Source organism: Lampetra fluviatilis, chromosome 14 (assembly GCF_964198595.1).
Source record: "Lampetra fluviatilis chromosome 14, kcLamFluv1.1, whole genome shotgun sequence".
Lineage (NCBI taxonomy): Eukaryota > Metazoa > Chordata > Hyperoartia > Petromyzontiformes > Petromyzontidae > Lampetra > Lampetra fluviatilis.
Window position 1 is genome coordinate 9560448 of NC_136288.1, and position 21322 is coordinate 9581769.

Here is a 21322-nt window from a genome sequence, read left to right on the forward strand (position 1 = left end):
AAAATAATAAATCACGACGTTTCGGAGGCAACACAAGTCTCCGTCATCAGGTGGGACTGTCACAGCTAGATTTACTGTATCACTTGATACATGAATCCTTGCAGTCACGAAAGCTTCAAATCTAGAATGAGAAGTTTGCGAGTTCAAATCCTGGTTGTGGGGTTGACTCATCATCCCTCTGGGATCAGTAAAATTACTCCCATTTTGTGGGAAAATCAATTATGGTTGTTCTATGGAAAGACTCGCCCCCTTGCCATATGAATATGGAATTTCCAACCCCGACTTAGGGCTGCATGCAGGAGATGAGCATCGTCTCATTGCCCGTTTGGGCAGCAACTCCCTTTGACAAAACTTCTTCCTGTTACGTGCGGAACGCTGTACATCCATTTCGTTCCACATTATTCGAGGACACACTGTGCATCTGAACAGCTGTTCAAGTTTTTTCGTGTGACCAGGGTGATAACTCAAAGAGGCCAGGGATGATGACTCATTTGCAATAGTCACCTGGGCCACCAAAATAACCAAAACATAACAATAAAGCAACATCAGCAAAGGAAGCAAACCAGGGGAATCGGAACAAAACCTAGCGGCATCGTCGGGAAAGTTCGCTTAACGCTTGGTGATGCGGTCGACGAAGCGAACCTGAAGTTGGGGCTGGTGTCACAGCTCCTGCACGCTCCGGCGCTGCAGCACTCGGCCGATCCGGGCCCCGGAGCCGAGCGGGACACCTCTGGGACAGACAGGCGCTTGGGGGTCCCTCCGGGAAGGGCATCCAGACCCAGCTGAGCGCCGGCCGACACCTTGCGCTTTGGGGAGCCCTTGATGGGAACTTGGGGCGTTTTCCTAAGAAGGGAAATACATGCATGCAATGGCCGTGATAGGCACCCAATAATATTTAGCCGTCAGTCACATTTAGAATCAACATGCATTTAGAGTATTTGGATGCTACTTTAATTTGCCACGTGATAATGATAAGCCACTTCGTTGAGCTATCATTTGTGGCCAGGTCGCTTCTGAAAAAGAGCTATATCGCTCAGTGGGCCTTACCTTGTAAAATAAAAAAAATATAGCTAAGTAGCTAGCTAGCTAAATAAAAGGCAAACGCAATGACGCTCCGGACGGCCACCAGATCACTAGTCTTCTCTACAGCAGACTATTGCGCCCCAGCCAGGAATAAATGCACACAGAGCTGATAGTTACTCAGCTAAATGCAGCCATGAGGATCATCCCGGGGATGCTAAAGATCACACCGCTGCCGTGGCTTCCGGTCCTCGCAAACATCGCTCCTCCTCCACAACCCCACCTCGATGCCACGTGTGAGAGGGAGCACCGCAAGGCCATCCCAAACCTCCCAATAAACAAGGACATCTCCATGCCACCACCACACAGGTGGCTCAAATCCAGAAAACTTTTCTGGCAATATGCAAAGAACCTCCATGATGACGACACAAAGACCACCGAAGCACGATGGAGGGATGCCTGGGCAAACACCACCCTGCTGCAGAAATCCAGCGACCCCACAATCCTCCAACCAGAATCTGACCTACCGAGGAAGGTCCTCCTTCAATCGGATCCGGACACTCCATGGAAGTTGTGGCCACTTTCTCCATGAATGTGAAATTAACGAGAGTCCAGTTTGTGACTGCAGTGCGACATCTCAGACCGTACAACATCTCGTCAACGACTTGCCCAATCAGATCATTCAGTGGCGATCTGAAACAAATCCAGGCGGATACTCCTGAAGCAGTCAACTGGATATCAAATCTCGACATCAATTCGTAATCTGTTGCAATCCTCAAAAAACGGCATGCAGAAAAAGAAAAATAAGTGGGTCACGGATCGCAAGGGAGGCACACTCACCTGGGCGAGGAGGCAGGGGAGGTGTTGCGGCTCGACATGGGGACTCCGTGCCGGACGCGTCGGCCACCGCTGTGCCTGGTCGCACCTGCGGACGACACGCGCCATCGTGAGAGGAGCCAGTTCCCGCGCGAGCCCTCCTTGCCCCAACGAGTCCCGCAGCACCACACCTGCTGCTCAGCGGCATCAATTGGGTAAACCCTTTGAGCCCCAACCCCCCTCCCCCCCACCCGCCCACGGGCATTAAAACATTCACACGTCGGATTCGGGTTGGGTGGTGAGAATTGGCAAAGTGTGTGTTATTTTTCCATCACAACGACATCCATTGCAGCATCGGAGCAGCCCAGTAATGCACAGTGACGGCAAACGGGAGTGTTCATCGTCGTTTTGTTTATTTTTTAACGTTCAAATGTCGACCCCTATGGACTTCAATAACAAGCTTCAACGCCGTGTCTCCCCCACCACCTTCCCTCGGTAGCTGAATTAATTTGCACCATTAAAATCCATCCTATTTATTTTTTATTCAAGACATTATTATTGTTGCAAATGTTAGTCCGAATGTTTTTCTTATAGGTAAGTAGGGTAGGGATTTAGGTTTATATAATGTGTAGTATTTATTGATCTTTGTAAATATTCTTTCATTTAAAACCCATTGTTCACATTTAAAATGTATTTACAACTCCCATTAAATTCAAAGAAGCCGCATTGATTCTTGTATCAGGATTCTAACCGTCAACAAAAATAGGACATTGGACAGACAATGAGTATCTGTCTCCTCTCGTCTCGACCTTATCCCAGCCGTGAAAAGATGATCTGCATTTCAGGATTAAATGTCATCGAACACATTCTCATCTTGAACGTTGCAGTAATTTGCTCGGTTTTACATTCACATGTGGTGAAATACATTTTTTTATTGAGCTAAAAACACTCATTTTCTCATTCTCAATCTAACTGCACGTGAAATCCCCTGTCATGGCGAAGCGTATGAGATCATCAGTTCGGTGACGCAGTTGCTGCAGCCTCCGAAAGCCATTTCCACTGTCAATGTTTCGACGGAAGACTGAAGAACTCCCCCCGCCCGCCCCCCACCCTTTCTCCCTTTACTTTTTCCCTCCTTCTCCCTTAACTTCCCTTCCCCATATACAAAAAAAAATTCACGTCCCCGCCCATAGTCCCCTCGCAAGTGGGACAGTGAGCCCATTTCCTCCATTTACCCCCCAACCAATGAGTTGTGTGCCCCCCCACCCCATGCCCTCCATTGGTCTTGCTTGTCAAATAAAAAAACAATTTTAAAAATCCCGATGTAACTGCTGCAGGCGAAACTCTAGGACGGTGTTCTTCATTGTAAGGCCACCAGGAACCACTGGCGGCCCCTGACGTGCAGCCCCCCGACAATATACAAATAGTTAAAACACCCCATCATCGCCGTGCTGTCAGACCCCAATGGCTTCAAATATGTGGCGGCCATCAAACTGATGATGTCTTATTGGCTAAAGTGGCCATCCATTTGAAAATTAGTGAAGAAACCACTGAACTAGGAGCTCGCCATTCTTCCCTGCCGTTATTGATATCAACAACAGGCGGCATCATGGCCCTAAGTTGCTTTTTGAAATGTGACCAAAGCAGTGCATTTCTGTATTTAGACACTGCGTTCATTTACTGTTACTCACAAAGGTCTATAATCGTAATTAAGCCCTCCGCACGAGAGCTGAGAAATTGTGAACACCTGATGATGCCGAATATAATCTCCAGCAAAAATTTCGTAACATTTTTGTAATATTTTGCTTGCTTTTCAACATTCTAGTTTTCTGCAAAACCAAATCACTTGGTATATTTTCAGCACTCATTTGTGTACCAGAGATTAGAGCAGCACTTTTAAATGCCCTGTCCTTTAAATGAAAGGATGAAATGAAGCTTCCGTGGTACATTTCACAGATCCGTCATCAATTATGTATGACCCAATGCTGAAAATGTCAAGCGTTTGAGAAGCAGAAGGGAAGATCTGTCATTTACTGCCGATAGTGGCAAATGAGTTTTAATAATTGCGGTACAGAAGGAACTTGGATATTCAATTGTTTTCTTAAAGACAAAACTGAGCTGTTACAAATGGTATAATGCAAGGGGTCATATCTTGAGAACAACCGTTTGCATGGAGAGTGTGAATAAAAAAATCCAATATTCATATAAATTAAATACATTAGGCATTGCACTTAAAATTGCATTTTATATTGATATAAAACAACTCATTACGACTCGGAATACAGGAAAGAGTATATCAAAATAATTATATTGTGCGTTCAAATTAATCTAGCTGCATGGAATTTTGCAGTGCCTCACTGGGCATTAGAAGGAGTTAAAGTCTTAGCTTGGGATAAATTCTGCCCATTACCCCCCGCCCCCCCGAATTATGTAACGTGGCTGTGATTTTATAGTACTGTAGTAATGTGGAATGTGCAGCACTGGTTGCTAATGGGAACGAGCACCACCCTGATACTTGTTCACGCAGGCATTTTGACTAACTCGGGAAAATTACGGGTAAAAATCCAAGTCTAGAAAATAACTTATTTGTATCTTTAATTCTTTACATTAGCAAGTCAAAATTGGGCAGTTTAACGTACCACAAGACCTGCAAATTATTAAGAGATATCCCTCGATTTATGTTTGGTTTACAAAATCCCGCATTGTAGCAAGTGATATAAGTGTATATTTGTTAGGTTAGGAGTAGAGTTGCAATTACGATAATTTACTACTCCCATAACCTGTAATAATGATGTATACTCTATGCTTTCAAATCGCCCAATGTGACTTCACAAATATGTCCCCCCCAACTGTTCTCGTAGCAGCATCAAAGACATCTCAGTGGATTCACGCTAATTGGGACATCTGTTGCACAATATACACATATAATACGAGAAAACCCCGACAAAGGTTAGGAGGTGAAATCAGCAATTACAAAGGAGGCTTCAAGGCTTAAATTGGCTGTGCTTCGCGAAAAAAAATCTAAAAAGCAGTCACGTGATGAAGTTTATCCGTTCAGCAAAGTGCAAAAAAAAGACAAAGATCCCCCATATATCCTTAACAGACTGTTGGGGGAAGTGCTTTTAGCGAGCACCTACGAAGGCGGGGACGGTGCACGAGGGGCTGGGTGGCCAGCACCACGCACGAGCAGCCTGTCTCCCAAGTGACGATGTTTACACACCGCACTAGGTACTCATTTGAGGCTGAGTCGACCTAGTGGAGGCCCTGAACAGGTTCAGATAATCGTCACCGGTGTTGGCCACGAGCAGGAACCGAACTCGGGTCGCCGGGTTCATAGCGCAGCGCGCTAACCGCTACACTACTGCTCCCCAGCAAACTGCACACATACGCACATGAAGAAAATCCAGTTTAACCTTATAAGCCATTGGGACAAGTAAGGCTGGTATGCGCCATGCCACACAGGATCCAATCCCACTCAATCCAATCCCTAACTGATGTGATCCATTACGCAGATGGGTTTTGCAGCTTCAGATAGCAATTGGCTTTAGTGTTGACTTTCTGTGTCATGGTCAGGAATAAAACCTGAGTTTCTGTGATCGTAGTGCAATGCGCTATCCGCTGCATCGCCGCTTCTTCCCAAAAGCACAGCGTACGTGCCCACACTTACCAGCACTCCAGCAGAACCTGAATACAAATTGGGCCATTGAAATACACATGATTTGGAATGCAACATCTAACCCAGAGCAGCAGACGACCGGAAATATGAGATGCTAAGACGCTAGTCGTCTCACGTGCGAGTGAGACTGGCACTCTGTACTGTAATTCAGAGTTGCGTGCCCATTTAAGGCAGATGGGGAGGAAGGTGAGAGAAGAGTCGTGAAAATGCACCATGAAGCACTGCCACGGATGACCACGGTGGTTCTCAACCAGGGGGGTGGGGGTGGGGGGTACACGTGGCAATGTCCCAGAGGGCACGTGGGGTGATTTATAAATTCGTGAAATTATATCGTACGTGAGCGTCATTGGTGAATATTAATGTATGAATCTGACAATATTAAATATCTATGATAAAATTGTCAATCCATATGGTAACCTGGAACGATATAAAAGACCTTTCTGAACTCATTGATCGTAAACAATGTGGTTTCCAAGAGTAACCATAGAGTGCGAACAAATTATCTTATGCGTGCAGAGCGTCCGTTTAATTTATTTTTTACTTGCTTGCAGATACCTGTCAGGACACCTCACAAAATGGACAAATCTGTTAAAATATTGATGTTCATTATTCTTACTTTTTTTTAGAACCATGTTGGGTCAGGCAAGGATGGTAGTCGGTTGAAACAAATTTTTACAACGGACACAGTAGCCAAAAACAGGTTGAGAATTACCACTGCGCTACCCCATATCCTGCTTTTCCCACGGTGAACCCTTATTGATCACCAGTCAGATGTGGACTGTTAGATGTCATGTTCCAGATCCTTCAATTCCTCACCCCCTCATGCGGCATCCACCAAGTGTTGGTCTTCCCATTTACCCACACGGCATGGCAAGTGACTACGAATCACGTGACAATGTTTTGCAAAAATAATGTGTTACGGTGAAGCAAGTGTGTGCCCGGTCACGTGATCATACTTGTGCGATTAAGCACGCGAAACTGAATTTCCAACAGCTTTGTTGCCAATATCCATAGAATGCCACGCTGCATTTCAATTCCACCTGTTCATCCCGTCGTTCACAATCAGCCTTCGCCAAACAAACATTGCTCTCAAGATCCTACCTTTAATACGTTGTCATGCCAACACATGAAATATTTTAAACCCCCCTAACCTCCAGTGACAGGAGACACCGGGACGAATTGACACGCGGATATACGACAATCTTTGATTTTGCATAAGCATACAACATCGTATAAACAGTATCCAATACTCTTCGCATGTATTTTGTTCAGCCGTGGCAGTAGCCTGTGTTAAGTAAGGTTGGGCGTTCACTCTCATGCATTTTGTCTTAAAGAGCGTTAACAATCCTGCAACAATGTAAGCTATACAAACTTTAAATTTTTTCCCACAGTGTCAATCTGTGTCAACCCTTCTATTTTCATACACGTAGTTTGGGCCGTTTTCACAAATCCACATTGCAACCTCTGGTTTGTTGGGCTTCATCTTGCTAGGAATGTTCATTGAACTCAAATAGTAAACAGTGGCAAAACTCTGCTCCATGAAACACTCAACCATAGGTGGGTACAGAGCTTTTCTGGTGCCTCGACTTGAAGATAGAATGCTGGCAAGAGCAAAAAAGCAATGTAAATGCAGTTTGGACACTGACTTGTAATTTCGTAATTTGTGTGCCTTAATTTTTTTACATCAATATTGAAGGTGCCACGATAAGTGCACCTCTCTCTCTTGTATATAGTAGTTGCATGTAAGCGTTGTTCACCTGTGTGGTATGTGCATCCTTGAGTTTTATTCATGTGCGATTGTAAATATGGACGTAAGAGATGTTCGCCTATGCGCTGGTGCCAGGATAAGTACACCCTTATTAATGTACAACATTTGAATAAGTACAGAAAAGTGTATACATAACCCCTTTACCTGTGTGGCACAATCATCCTCAACCGTGTTCTATCCACTGCTAGAGGAAGGCAACACCAGTGTAACATGCATCGCTCCAGCCTGCGATTGCATTCTGTGTTGAATTTTATTAGGAGTTTGTCCGTGAGCATCCAGTCCAATTTAATTTATACATTCTCTCTTTGAACTTCGTGCAATTTTTTGTTTGTTCTAAATGCGTTCATTCCCGTCACGTCACTATCTGGCACAAAATCTGACATCTTTATACAAGGGATCATGTTTGCAATAACCACAACACAAGTAGTCAAAAATGCAAACAAAAAGAGACAACTCTGATAATGATATGCACTGTCCTTGAAATTGCTTGGTCCACACCCGAAACGGATTTTCGTAGAGCCTCGTCTCAAGTGCATATCATTATCAGAGTTGTCTCTTTCTGTTTGCATTTTTTACTACTTGTGTTGTTGTTATTGCAAACATGATCCCTTGTATAAAGGTGTCAGAATTTGTGCCAGATAAAATGGTAAAAACCCATTACTATATCTTGCTACTGGCAAAGGAGGTCTCATAGCGTACACTTCCCGTTCATCATCACGATCCATGGGCAGATCGCCCGTAGGTGTCCACTGCACATGTCGTCATTTGTTTCCACCTTCCGCTGTCTTGTGCCAACATGCTCAAGGAGTGCCACATCTGTCTGACGCTATATTTACCAATCACCCTCTCATCTCCCTTCACCGACCTTTGGCATCATAGCCACCCAATGTGTCGTAGTGTGTTTCACCGTTATTTAGAAGTTGGCTCATTTCTTCGTACATTGGGTCTATTTCTGCTTCTGCTAGGCCGGTTGTTGGACCATATATTCTGGTATTCTTCAACTAGTAGTGCTTCTAGAGCCTTAACATTGGCTATATCTATAGTTCCAGAATACAAAGACCCTGTAGGTATGCATTTTGAACTTCTTTCGCGACGTACGTAGCCAACCATGCTAATCGGAGGTGCGGATACTTCAGTAGTGGCCAATCCACCAAGCACTGTGATGATCCGTTGTGGTGGGTCTCAGTGGGCTACGCGATGATCCAGCAGAAAGCAAAGACCAACAATAACCCGCATGGATTTAACCCTGTGATGCCGATGCATTTTTCAATGAGTGATGCTACTTCATGTAACTGGCTTTCATTTAGTGTACAAAACACAATTTTTACACTATTCTTTGGGTCTTTCGGTAAAGTCACGTAGATAGGTTCAAAGAAAATAACAAAAAATCTACGACGTTTCGATCATCCTGATGATTGCTTGTGTTGCGCAATCGTCATCCTGATGACGATTGCTTGTGTTGCGATCGAAACGTCGTAGATTTTTTATTATTTTCTTTGAACCCATCTACGTGACTTTACCAAAAGACCCAAAGAATATGAATTCCTGCAGTTACGAACGCTTTAAGTCAAGATTTTTCCACTGTTTTTCATCTGCCCTGCCACAATGTACTGCATATGAATAAATAATAATAGAGAGGTGGCTAAACATATCTTATTTGCTACAGATTAATACAGCCCGATTTATACCCTCCCGCTTTACATACTTTCGCTATGACATACTCGAGATTTACGAACTTAACCATGAAGCGACACATTTTGTACGTTCCAGAGCGAACATTCCCGCGCAGGATGGCACCTAACCGATGGCGCCCATGCGTACCGTATGTATGGCAACTTTTTATACAAGTGTAAACTATTTTTATATGATAAACTAATAATAATACATACAATATAACAGACAAGGTAAGTTATCGTAATATATCAATAATGTACACTTATGAGAATAGGTTTTCCCCTTTTTTCTGGCAACAAAACAGGTGTTAAGATGTTAAAACACCAAACTGAAACCTTTTACAAGGAATCATGTCTGCATTAACCACAATACTTGTGGTCAGAATGCAAACAAAAAACGTACTCTGATAATATATGCATTGTCTTTGAAACTGATTGGTCCACAGCAAAATCTCTTGTGATCTGCCACCCGTGCATCGCCACCAACGTATTTGGCCACTGGAAAGAACTTGAAATATTTTAGCTCTTCCAATAGCGGTGCCAGGATAGGTGCACCTGTCTTAACTGTACGGTGTTTTGTAAGTTTATGACACCTGTCTTCCATTTGTGGCTGTGCCTGAACGGGTGCACCTACATATTGTTTTAGAGCTGTACAATACAGCGGTGCTTTGGAATAGGTGCACCGCGTCATAGCCGGTACACACAGACTGCTGCCGCCGGCTATATAGCGCGCCGGCAATCGTGCAGACGGGTGGTGAGGGTGTTGTATCTCGAAGCGTCACCACAGCAACGTCTGTGCCAGAGCTGCGTTACCACTGTTAAGAGGATGGCGCGCAGTTTATCCTTTGTGCTTCAGTGTTTTGCCGTAACTAGGTACTGGGCTGTGTAATGTAAGTGCGTATGTATGTTGAACTTCTTTCGCACCGTACGTTGACAACCGTGCTTATCGGAGGTGCGGGGGAAATACTGTGTTGTGCCTTGCTGTCCGATTGTATAGTATTGTATTGTTTTGTTTACTAATGTTATGCAGCGTTTTGTATTTTATTCAATAAACAGTTCAATGGGATGCCGCCATGGCATGATGGTTATCAAACTGGACTTGCAATCCAGAGGTCGTTGGTGTAATCTCCTGGCACGCCAGTTTAATAAACAGGCATGCTTCTTAATCTCTCCACCTCAGTCCACCCGGCAGTACCAATGGGTACACACCACAATTAGTGTATCGCCACAGTGCGTGTGGTGGAGTAAAGTGGCGAGATGTTAACTACTTCGCCTGGTATACAGGAGGTCATGGGTTCGATCCTGACACCTGCTGTATATTTTAAGTTTGCCGGTCTTTCTCCCCATGCTCGCGTGGTTTTTCTCTGGGTCTTACGATTTTTCCCTCCACATTTAGAATTAACATCACGTGTTTAGAGTATTTGGCTGCTATAAATTTCCACACGATAAGCCACTTCACTGAGCTATCATTTGTGGCCAAGGTCGCTTCTGAAAAAGAGCTACATAGTTCAGGGGGCCTTATCTGGTAAAATAAAAGTAGTTTAGTTTCTAAGTCGTGACCAGTTGGGAAGAGTAGGCCAAATACGGTCAAAAGGGCTCTAGAGCGCCTAGGTTTGGACACCATTCTGGCAGCAGTGGTGCGAGCAAGCAATTTCCAAGGCTGCACCTTTACCTTTGACTAACTTTATTGCCTGGTGAAGTTACATTGTTATGATTGTACTATGCTGTTTTGGTTGTTGGCTACACTACATATCGTGGTTATACTGCCATCCGTACATTGTGCTGTGGTGTACTGTATTAACATGTGTTAAGAATATCGTGGCAACAAGCGAAAAGAAAAACATCGATGTCAATTGATCGCAGCCAATTGTGTTCATTAAAAGCACATAAATCACTTGGCAGCGGTGCATTCAATGGGCAGTACGAGATGTGTGCTCATTGCCTAGTCCCACAATCCATAGCAGCAGTCGTGTTGCATGTTTGCTCGGCTGTCCGAAATTAATTCCCAAACAGCTCTGAATTATGCGGCTGCTGTGGCTGCTGCTGCCCAGCTTTCATCATCGGAATATAATGCCTGCCTGAGTGCCGCTTCATTGCACACCACGTGACTGGCCATGACTCAGCCTTGCTTGAAGAATGGCAGCAGCAAGCAGCCACAGCCTCAGTCTCAGCCTGTCGTGATGCGCCTGGCCTGCCGTCGGGTCGATTTACCCGATTTACGTATCCACGATCTCTCCCCAACCAGGGATCTCCCCCCCTTCGCCGTGCACGCCGTCATAAACATCTTTTGTTGACGTCCTAATGCGCCATTTCATTATCACAATATGATTTTGCCGACGTTTCAGTACATCGTCTAGTACAAGTACGTTCATGAATGTAATGTCACGGTGCTAAATGTATGGCTTACAGCGTGCATATAACAAACTACGGTGTAATTGAATTAGAGTGATGACGCTATTGACTTGTGTGGTTGATGTTGTATTTCAGTGTGCCTGTGCATTCATTCGCATTACCGCGCTCAAGGTCAATACAGTGCTTTACAGTATAACAAAGTATTATGGCTAAAATTATGATTTGTATCAAAAACAGTTAATTTGGGGATTTTAACAAAGCCATAATATAAAACAAAAATATCTGAATAAGCATGCGATGTTAATTATAGTCGTTATGGTTTTGCATGACATTATAAATACAGATTTTTTTTTTCAGATTCTAAATTCGGGGTACCATTTGCGTTTTGTGTCAAACAATTGATCAACTTCATCTCCATCATCACCACCACCACTTCCAACCATCTTAATTGTTCTGTAGCCCAATCAACAACAGTGTACGGGTGCCAAGCCTTGAGCGTCCGTGAGGTCCGCTTCCACTGAGAACGGGGAGCCTCGATAAATAATTCAAGCGAACTGCACCGCAAGTGGCATTCCCTGAAACAGTGCTTAGCGCGGAGGCGGAAGGATAATCTGCTCCAAGGGGCACCCACCCAAGGCTGGCTCACAGCACGATGCCAACAGCCACAGCAGCAACGGTCCGGGAGACCTCTCTCACTCAGGTTTTTGGGATGGGATGATGAGGGTAATGATTATAGAGTGTGAAAATGGGGAGGAGGCATGGGACAATTGGTGCAAGGTAATACCGGCTTCATGTTGGTGCTATACGTTGCCAACATCTGTAAGCACTGCACTGCACTGTCCTTGGGAATTGCAACTTAAAAAATCTTAAAGCCAAGCATCAACCATCCTTTGAGATGTACATCACACAAGTGTGCAAACACATTTTGTTGCCTGAAGCTCTAAATGAAGCCAGACGGATCGAGTGATCTATCCATGGTACTGTGGTGTAGTGCCGGTTTATCGGTGGCCAGAGCAAACAGAAATGTTACCGGTGGGAGGCTTCTGTGGCTCTAGACGCCCAAGGCAGTAGTAGTGAGATTGAGATGTCCTCCCCGTCTCTGCTCTGAACGTGAATGTTCCAAACACATTTCCTTTAGCACCGCCGGCAGGCGTCTTGATGACAAAACGGTCTCTTCTGTCGGACTGATACTCGGCGTGCTTGTGCTTGCCACCATCTGCAACATGTGCGACAACACACAGTCCGTGAATAAATCACACTACATATAATTTAGAATCAACATGCGTATATTTGGAGTCTGCATGTACTTTGCATGATTTCTCTCCGGGTCCTCCGGTTTTTCCCTCCACACTTAGAATCAACGTGCGGCTTAGAGTATTGGCTGCTATATATGTTCAAATGATAAGCCACTTCGTTGAGCTATCATTGAGCTATCATTGGTGACCAGGTCGCTTCTGAAAAATAGCTATATAGTTCAGTGGGTCTTCAGTGGTAAAATAATAGTTTTAGTTTAGTTTTTATAATTCGTTGGATCTATTCTTCAGAAGCTGCAATGCGCTCACGCATTTCCAAGGTTAGAGCCTACTTCAGTCACCAGTGGTAGAATGTATGTCATGTCATACACGTAATACAATACACGTTTGTTATACTCGGACTAAGCTTAATGGAACAAGACTCATAAACATAGACCACACTTTGTGCTGGAGGACTGCAGAATATCACGGCAGGTTTTTGTGCAATATTTTTAAAACACATAGCGTGTGCCAAGTAAAAAAATAAAACTAGCCGCTATATAGTAATGTAAATAATAACAATGTAGTTCCCTTAGTCAATACACTGCTGGCTAAGAGCCTCCCCATGCAGTATTAGTCATGGGGGGTGTGATGATAATGTACGTACACTAACATCGCCATGATGCCAATTCAGTGCCAGTCTGGAGAACGCATGGTTGGCAGGCCTGGTTCAGGCATCGCTCGCCACTAATGTTAGCCATGGCTGGGAATCAAAACTCGGTCAAGGGTGGCCAGTGTTGCTCACCACTGTTCCACCGCTCCACACGACAGCAAAAGTACGCAGGCTGCAATGGCATCCTGCAGCCCGTTGTGAATGAGGATGTCACGTACTGCAATTAGTCTAATATGCCAGAAGCAATGGCACAAATCACAATAAAATGTTCAGATGTGTGTGTGTATGTGCCATGGCTGCTATAACCTGCCTCCAAGTGAAGACTGCATTCATCCTCTTACTCTCCCCGTAATATCAGCGAATGCATTTATGAGCACTCCACCGCTCGAGTGTCATCGTTCAAGAAGCCAGGGTGCATTGCCAGACGTGACGATGATGATGAACACTGCAACGGGTGGGTTGTTATGCTGCACTGAATTATTCTGCAAGTGTGCAAGTGTCAGTAGTGTACAACAGAGTGCATGCAGGATGACGCCATATGGACACTTGCTGCCGTGTTTAGTGCGGTGTACAGTAATGCATCTGGATATGTTTACATTGCTCTTCAGTGCCATGAGTAAAGAAAACAATTCTGATGATGCGTTTCACACTCTCTTCACGGAATCCTCAGTCTTATGGGGTTAAGGTCGCAATGACTCGAATGCTTAGATAACTCAAAACGCTATTGCTGCAAGTTCATCAATCCATCAACGAGTCAGTATTGCACTATTACCGCACACCGCTCTTTAACACACTGGGTCGTGTTGACATTCACAAAGCGAAGTGAAAGCCTTGAGCCACCCTATGCGACGCGGATGCACATTGCAGGACAGGGCAGCATTTAAATGCAATCAACCACTGCGCCCTGCACATGCATGGCGACATTTATTAACAGGAGACCCTTTAAACGCTAGCGGAGACCCTTTAAACAAACGACGTAATGTGGCAGTGGCAGTCCGAGCTTCGGCAAAAGGGCAGTCATGCCAAGCGTCCGTGTCACCTGGCTCTGATCGTGACAGCGGTGGCTGGCTAGATGACAGGCAGCAAGCAGCATCATCACAGGGCCTTGTGGAATCAATCGCACAGCATGCTAAACAGCTATGTAACGGGTCATATTGCTTCGGCAGTAAGAGCTATGATATTGTTTGCACCGTTGTTGCTAGGCTATTGATACTGCTGTATTGTTAGCGTCATTGCTAGGCAATTGCTGACACTGTAGTGCTTTGGGCAGGCGGGCGCTTATATATTTACCGTATTCACAGTCGCAGCGCTCAGCGTGTGCATGTTTCATGAAATCCTCACGGACGAAATGAGACAAATGTAAAATTTGGGTACGCGATACAAAGTCTTAAGTGGTGTAAGCTAGTCAATCGCGCGTGTGTTATTAGCGAATAATAACAATATCCTCGTACACCTTACGCACATTGGCCAATATACAAGCCCCGTATCGTGCAGCCGCAGCCTGATCCCCACCGCCACCACCGCCACACCACAGACGTAGTAGGCGCATAGTGCGTAGACCCCGTCTGCGATACGGACATGCAAGCGCACATGCGTGCCACCACGTGTGTTACTAACGCGCACGCCGTGTCGTTCATGTGCAACGCCGCCCATCCCTCTTGGATGAGAGTAGGAATACGAACATCCCCTTCCACGCGCGATGCAGTGCGCATCCCACAGTCTCCACCCTCTAAACCCCCCTGCAATCACCGCGGCGTCGTGGTCGTGGTGGTGGTGGTGGTGAGGGTGCCCCCGTGCCCACCGCCCTCTCACCGAGCAGTGGGGGGCCCCGCTCCCCTCGTGATGCTCGCCGCTCCGCTGGGGTCGCGGGGGGCCCCGGGATACGGGAGCGTGGGGGGCGTGGGGGGCGCGCCGCCGCCTCCGCAGCAGCAGGAGGAGCAGCAGAAGGAGCAGCCTGCGTGGGAGACGGGGAGGAGGGGGGGGCACCTCTTCCAGAAGCTCCCAAAGACCGAGCGGCAGCAGCAGCAGCACAGCTACATCACCACCATCAGCAGCAGCACCACTATACCACCAGCAGCAGCACCACTACACCACCAGCAGCAGCACCACTACACCACCACCACCAGCAGCAGCACCACTACACCACCACCATCAGCAGCTACACCAGCAGCAGCAGCACCACTACACCACCACCATCAGCAGCAGCACTCACACCCAGCGACTCTCCAACGCCTCCCTCCCGCACAGCCCCCGGGCAACTCCGCCCCGCGATGACGCGAGCCCGGCAGCGCAGTTTCCCATCAGTGAAACCACCACCAGCCAACACCACCACCACCCAAGACCACCACCAGCCAACACCACCACCAGCCAACACCACCACCACCCAACGCACACCACCACCACCCAACGCACACCACCACCACCCAACGCACACCACCACCACCCAACGCACACCACCACCACCCAACGCACACCACCACCACCAACCATCGCCACCACTCGAGCCTGTGGAGCTCGCTATATTATATCAGCCGTACACTCAATTACACTGAGGTAAATTTACTCGGTTCGCTAACGACGCACAGTACTGTAATGTGTCTACGTGTAAAGCGTTTACACGCACACACATAAAATGTTGGTTTTCGATGTGTTTATTTTTCCAGTTATGAGCATAGACTCGTCGATATATGTGCCAACTTCTGATATGGTATTACCCCCAGCAAGATCACAGTCACAATGCGTAGCGGTCACACGGTGTACGGGTAAGAAACACACGACCTCAATCCACGTGCTGGTCCATGAGGATAAAGGTCATTACAGTATTTTAGTTGATTAATTTTTGCCCACAAATGCCCTGAACATTTGTAATCTCACAGGTTAGTGAACAATTATTCCATTAAATAAAATAATGAACAAATGTACATTTTTGATCGCGTAAGTGTCCACGGTCCTGCAGCTGTTATTGCAGTTACACGTGCGCGTGTGTACCCTGCTGCAGTGAATGGCATTGTAGAGAGCTCTCTGCTGCCCCCCCTGTTGCACCACGCTGTGCATAGCTAATGCTCGAACCCAACGACGCAATGCCCCATCCACAAATACGAAGGAGACTTCACGGCGATAAACTCCGCTACTGCCCCTGCTGACGCCGTTAATCTGGCTCGTACTGGTAGGAACCTCCTGGTTACACCAGCCCACAGGGGATTATTGTGTCCGTCCGTCGTGCATCAAAAAATGGGAGTGGGTGGGGCTGGGTGGAGAGGAGAGGGTGTGGAGGGGCTGGGAGGGGAGGGTGGGGCTGGGTGGGGGGTGTGAGGGGTGGGGCTGGGTGGGAGGGGTGGGGAGGGGCTGGGTGGGGGGTGGGGCTGGGTGGAGAGGGGAGGGTGGGGAGGGGCTGGGTGGGATGGGTGGGGCTCGGTGGGGAGGGGCTGGTCACCCCGTGGTGCCCTTATAAAACTCAACGTTTAACCTACTCACGCCGGCTTGTGCCCGCCCTCACAGTCGGCCATATTTGCGGAATACACCACGCCGCCGTTGACCCTGGCCATTGACCGAGCAACCCAACGTTCCTACCAGCTCCCTCCGCAGGAATGTGTTGCTGGGAAATGTGAAATTGTAGTCGTTCCTCTGCATCTACATCGGCCGTACGGAAGAAAGGAGTGGTGGTCCCTGGGAATGTGTGCCTTGTACAGAACCCGAGTGAGGCTGGACGCTGGAGTACTGGAACCATCGCATTCGCCATAAGAGGCGACAATTGCCAGAGGTGGCGAGATGCTAAAACTGCCTCGCCTGGTATCTCTGTACAGGAGGTCGTGGGTCATGGGTTCGCCTGGTGTACAGGAGATCGTTGAATGGATCCCGACCCTGACGCCTGCTGTATATTTGGAGTCTGCATGTTCTTTGCATGATTTATCTCCGGGACCTCCGATTTTTCTCTTCACATTAAGAATCAATGTTGCGTTTAGATTATTTGGCTGCTATAAATTTCCACGCGAAAATCCACCTCGTTGAGCCATCATTTGTGACCAGGTGCACTTCTGAAAAAGAGTTACTGTATACAGCTCAGTGGGCCTTACCTGGGAAAAATAAAAAAAATCGTAAAAACGAATACAGTTTAATACGTAGGCTTTCGCCTCATCTGGCTGTAGCCTGAGGTTGGTTGCAGTTACCGGTGAAACGTCGTACTCGAATTGTAAATGCTGTGGGTTTTCTCTCAAACACACCGGTGTGCTGAACTAGTATCGAATTGACATGTTTTGTTTACGTGACAACCCTTCCTGATTGGCTGTGTCGGGTGGTGGCAGCTTTAACGACACGTTAAAATTTACGCCGTATAATCCAAAAACCTGTATTATAGAGTTGTAATTCAGTATATCCACAAGGTGGCAGCACTGAGCCGTATTTTCACAAAACCCTGCATTCACCCATGCCTCCCTCCTGGTCATCGCCACAGCGTTTCCCTGTATTGATGGAACCATCAACCGCACCAGATTACATTAACAGGCCGATGTGCCACATCTCCTTTTGTGAATTGTCACAGTAAAGACACAAGCCACAGGAGTGCGATTGTGGCCATGCAACCCAAACTTTGAACCGTAGAGTGCAGTTGTTTGCACTCCTTCAACAGAGGAGGAAGAGCAAAACAACACGAACTCTCTGTTGAAACCCTCTCGTCGTGGCCATCCGCAAAAATATATTAGATGACGATAGTGATGATAGTTCTGGTGATGGTGGCAATGATGGTCGTGGTGGTGGCAATGATAGTTGTGGTGGTGTTTGTTATGAGGATCCAAAATATAGGGTTTTTTTGGGTTAGATCGCGTAAATATTAATGTGTCGTTAAACCCGCCACCACCCGACACAACCAATTAGTAAGGTTTGTCACGTAAACAGAACATGGCAATTCGTCACTAGTACAGCACACCGGTGTGTTGGAGAGCCAAGCCGCAACATTTACATTCTGAGTACAACGTTTCGTCAGTAATTACAACTAGCCTCATCAACTGTAATTACTGGCGAAACGTCGTACTCAGATTGTAATTGTTGTGGATTTTCTAACGAATTGGCATATTCTGATTACGTGACAAACCTTACTAATTGGCTGTGTCGGGTGGTGGCAGGTTTAGCAAAACATTTATATTCACGCGATCTAACTCAAAAAATAACTATGGATGAGATTGGTCGTGAAAGACTCCTGCGTGTTAATCTGCGATGAGGATGTGGAGCCTCCAACTGCCCACGAGAGGAGCCACGCTCACAACAACGAGCGGAGGGCCGGGCGCCTAAAATTCAGCGAGTTGTTGGCACAGTAGTGGGCCACAGCTTGTGCAGCAGACATCTTCGTCGGTCAACCCATGGCACCTGGGTCTGTCCCGTGACCGTCTGTCAGCGAGCCTTTGACGCTTCGCGTGGCGTCAACGTGCACCTGGCCTGGCACAGGGGCTGTGGTGGCGTCACCGACACTGAGTGGCGAATGGCGGGTATGGTGATGTTCGCGGAGGTGATTGTGCTTATGATGGTCGTGGCGATGGTAATAATAGTTGTGATGCTGCTGTTGGTGGTGATGTTGCTGGTGGTGGTAATGTTGATAATGACGGTCGTTGTGATGGTAATAATAGTTGTAATGCTGCTACTGGTGGTGATGGTGGTGGTGTTGATGATGATGGTGGTGGTAGTGGTGGAAATTAAATTGCCATCGTTCTCCCCCCCTCCGTTTTCCGCTCAGCGAGCACGCCGCGCCTCAGTGACGTCACACAGGCTGGAAGCTCACGAACCCCGCGGTGCGCGGTCGAAGCATCTCGCACCCAACACCGTCCAGCAGTGGATAGAGCCGTGGCGTGCGCCTCTAATCCAGCTGCCTGGAGGAGGCGTGGGTTGTGGGATCGCTTGAGGACGGGAGTCCTGCGCTGTGTCTATGCCGACCGGGCATCCGCACCAAGTTCGGTATCAATATGGTGAGCGAGGGGGAGCCCCCGCTCACTATTATTGTTGTGCTAAGGAGGGACGAACCGGCCCAGGCCATAAACGGAGCAGGCCAAAGACCCCGTGCCGATCAGCGGTGGGACAGCGCCTGTGAGGAGACCTCCCAGGGCATCCGCCCGACACAGCGAGACCCAAATCCTTTTTGTCCATTCACGCGACTTTCGATTTCATTCCTGGCCTCGAGTTTCATTCACATTCGTATTGACACAGACGCGCACGCTCGCATTACGTTCCAATAATTTTTTTATCCGACTCTTGAGAATTAAATGTCACAAAGTATGAAGTGGAGTTGGTCAGGTGCATGTCAATAAGGTTTTATGAAGCAATAACGGCAATGTTACTTTAACAATTGTACTCTTAGGTTTTTTCGGTAAAGTCACGTAGGTAAAAAAATTATAATGAAATAAAATAATATTAATGAAAATAACTCAATTAAATCACGACGTTTCCGAGGCAACACAAGTCTCTGTATCAAGATGATACAGTAAATTTAGCTGTGACGGTCCCACATGAAGACGGAGACTTGTGTTGCCTCCGAAACGTCGAGATTTAATTTAGTTATTTTCATTTATTATTATTTTATTTTATTATACATTTTTTACCTACGTGACTTTACCGAAAAAACCTAAGAGTATGAATCCTTGCAGTCACGAAAGCTTCAAATCTAGAATGTAACAATTGTCATTTCATTAGAAATGTCGCGGGAATTGAGTTGCTCCATAGCGCATTCTGCCGGTGACAGAACGCATCGCCATCTGTTTATCACTGCATGGCCAGCCGAGGCAGATTTTTTTTTAGTTAATACAGCGGAATGGTTGACTATTTTTAGTAAAATGTTGCAACATGGTAGAAGCATGCAGCCATGTGGCACGTGGGAGCCATGCTTGCCTCAGAGCTTCAGCACTCGACTGCCTCCCACTGAAGCAGTGGGAGGCTACAGTCTGACCACATACACAGCAACTGCGATAACATTCCCTCCTCCACGTTACATCGCTGCCGTTCACGTGCTCCCAGACAATTCCGATCATACGACCAGGAGCGCAACTATGGTGGAAGGGGGGGGTTACGTGGCAGCGCTATGCGACGCATATGACCCCAGTGGGTCTCAAGTGGGGGCCTGAATCAACAGATAAACTAGTAACACCATTTTTTTCGATTTAAAGCTTTCGTGACTGCAGGGATTCATCTTCTTGGTTCTTTCGGTAAAGTCACGTAGAAGGGAAATAATAAAATAAATGTAACATAATAAAATACAATTCTCACGAGGTTTCGGCCACAACGCAAGCAGCCGTCCTCAGACGCTGTCTTTCCAACAGACCTGTTTTTCACCTGAGGACGGCTGCTTGCGTCGTGGCCGAAACGTCGTGAGAATTGTAATTTATTATGTTTAATTTGTATTATTTTATTATTTCCCTTCTACGTGACTTTAATAAATGTACCTGCAGTCTACCATGTGAGATTGTCTCCCTCTCAAACTCAATACACAGTGCAATTAAAATAATATAGTTATAGCCTACGTAATATTGTACCGTATACGGGTTAAAAACATCCGTAGCTATTTCCTGTAAAAGTGAGTAGGGAGAAAGGATTGGCGGGGGAGGGGGCACAGTCGGATCTTGCATAACCCCCCGTTTAAATATGTCGCTGCGCCCCTGCATACGAGCGCATATTGTTTTCCCAGGTTATTTCCAACCCCGACCTGCAGCTGTGGAGCACCGCAGACAATGTCACACATTGTGAACGACTGTCCACTGACATGTTTTGACGGTGGACTACCGGCGCTTCACCGTGCTGAAGACGATGCTGTTCGTCGGCTCGGCACACAGTGCAAACGCTAATAATAATTATTTCCAACCCCAATTCAGTCTCAGTTCAATCTCCTTACCGAAGAAAGCACGTGTACAATCCAGTGCACGAGTGGACACGTGCACGCTGCTGCTGCGTAAATCATTTCGTCAATCACCGCAGGGCGTGGAGGGTATTGCACAAACTGATCGATGCCCGTCGGTACAGAAGGGAAGCAATACAGTATATGAGCATAGAAGAACACCGTATTGTTGCTGCACTGCCCACGGTATAGCTCCTCAGCCTATAGCAAACCGGTTTATGCTGCAGGGTGTTTGCCCATCAAAG

At 46.7% G+C, this 21322-nt stretch overlaps 1 protein-coding gene across 2 annotated transcripts in view; it reads right to left on the bottom strand.

The window, feature by feature from the left end:
- Positions 1–15526, bottom strand: part of LOC144935854 (syntaphilin-like) — a 29597-nt gene extending 14071 nt beyond the window's left edge. The window contains exons 1-5 of one of the 2 annotated variants that reach the window (XM_078862674.1): positions 15425–15526; positions 15023–15164; positions 12336–12521; positions 1861–1945; positions 643–843 (exon numbers count right to left, since the gene is read on the bottom strand). In XM_078862674.1, the coding sequence (XP_078718800.1) occupies positions 643–843; positions 1861–1945; positions 12336–12521; positions 15023–15164; positions 15425–15511 (701 nt within the window). In that variant the 5' untranslated portion in view covers positions 15512–15526. The remainder of the gene's footprint in view (positions 1–642; positions 844–1860; positions 1946–12335; positions 12522–15022; positions 15165–15424) is intronic. The other variant, XM_078862675.1, reaches the window with a different exon arrangement.
- Between the last annotated feature and the right edge of the window lie 5796 nt (positions 15527–21322).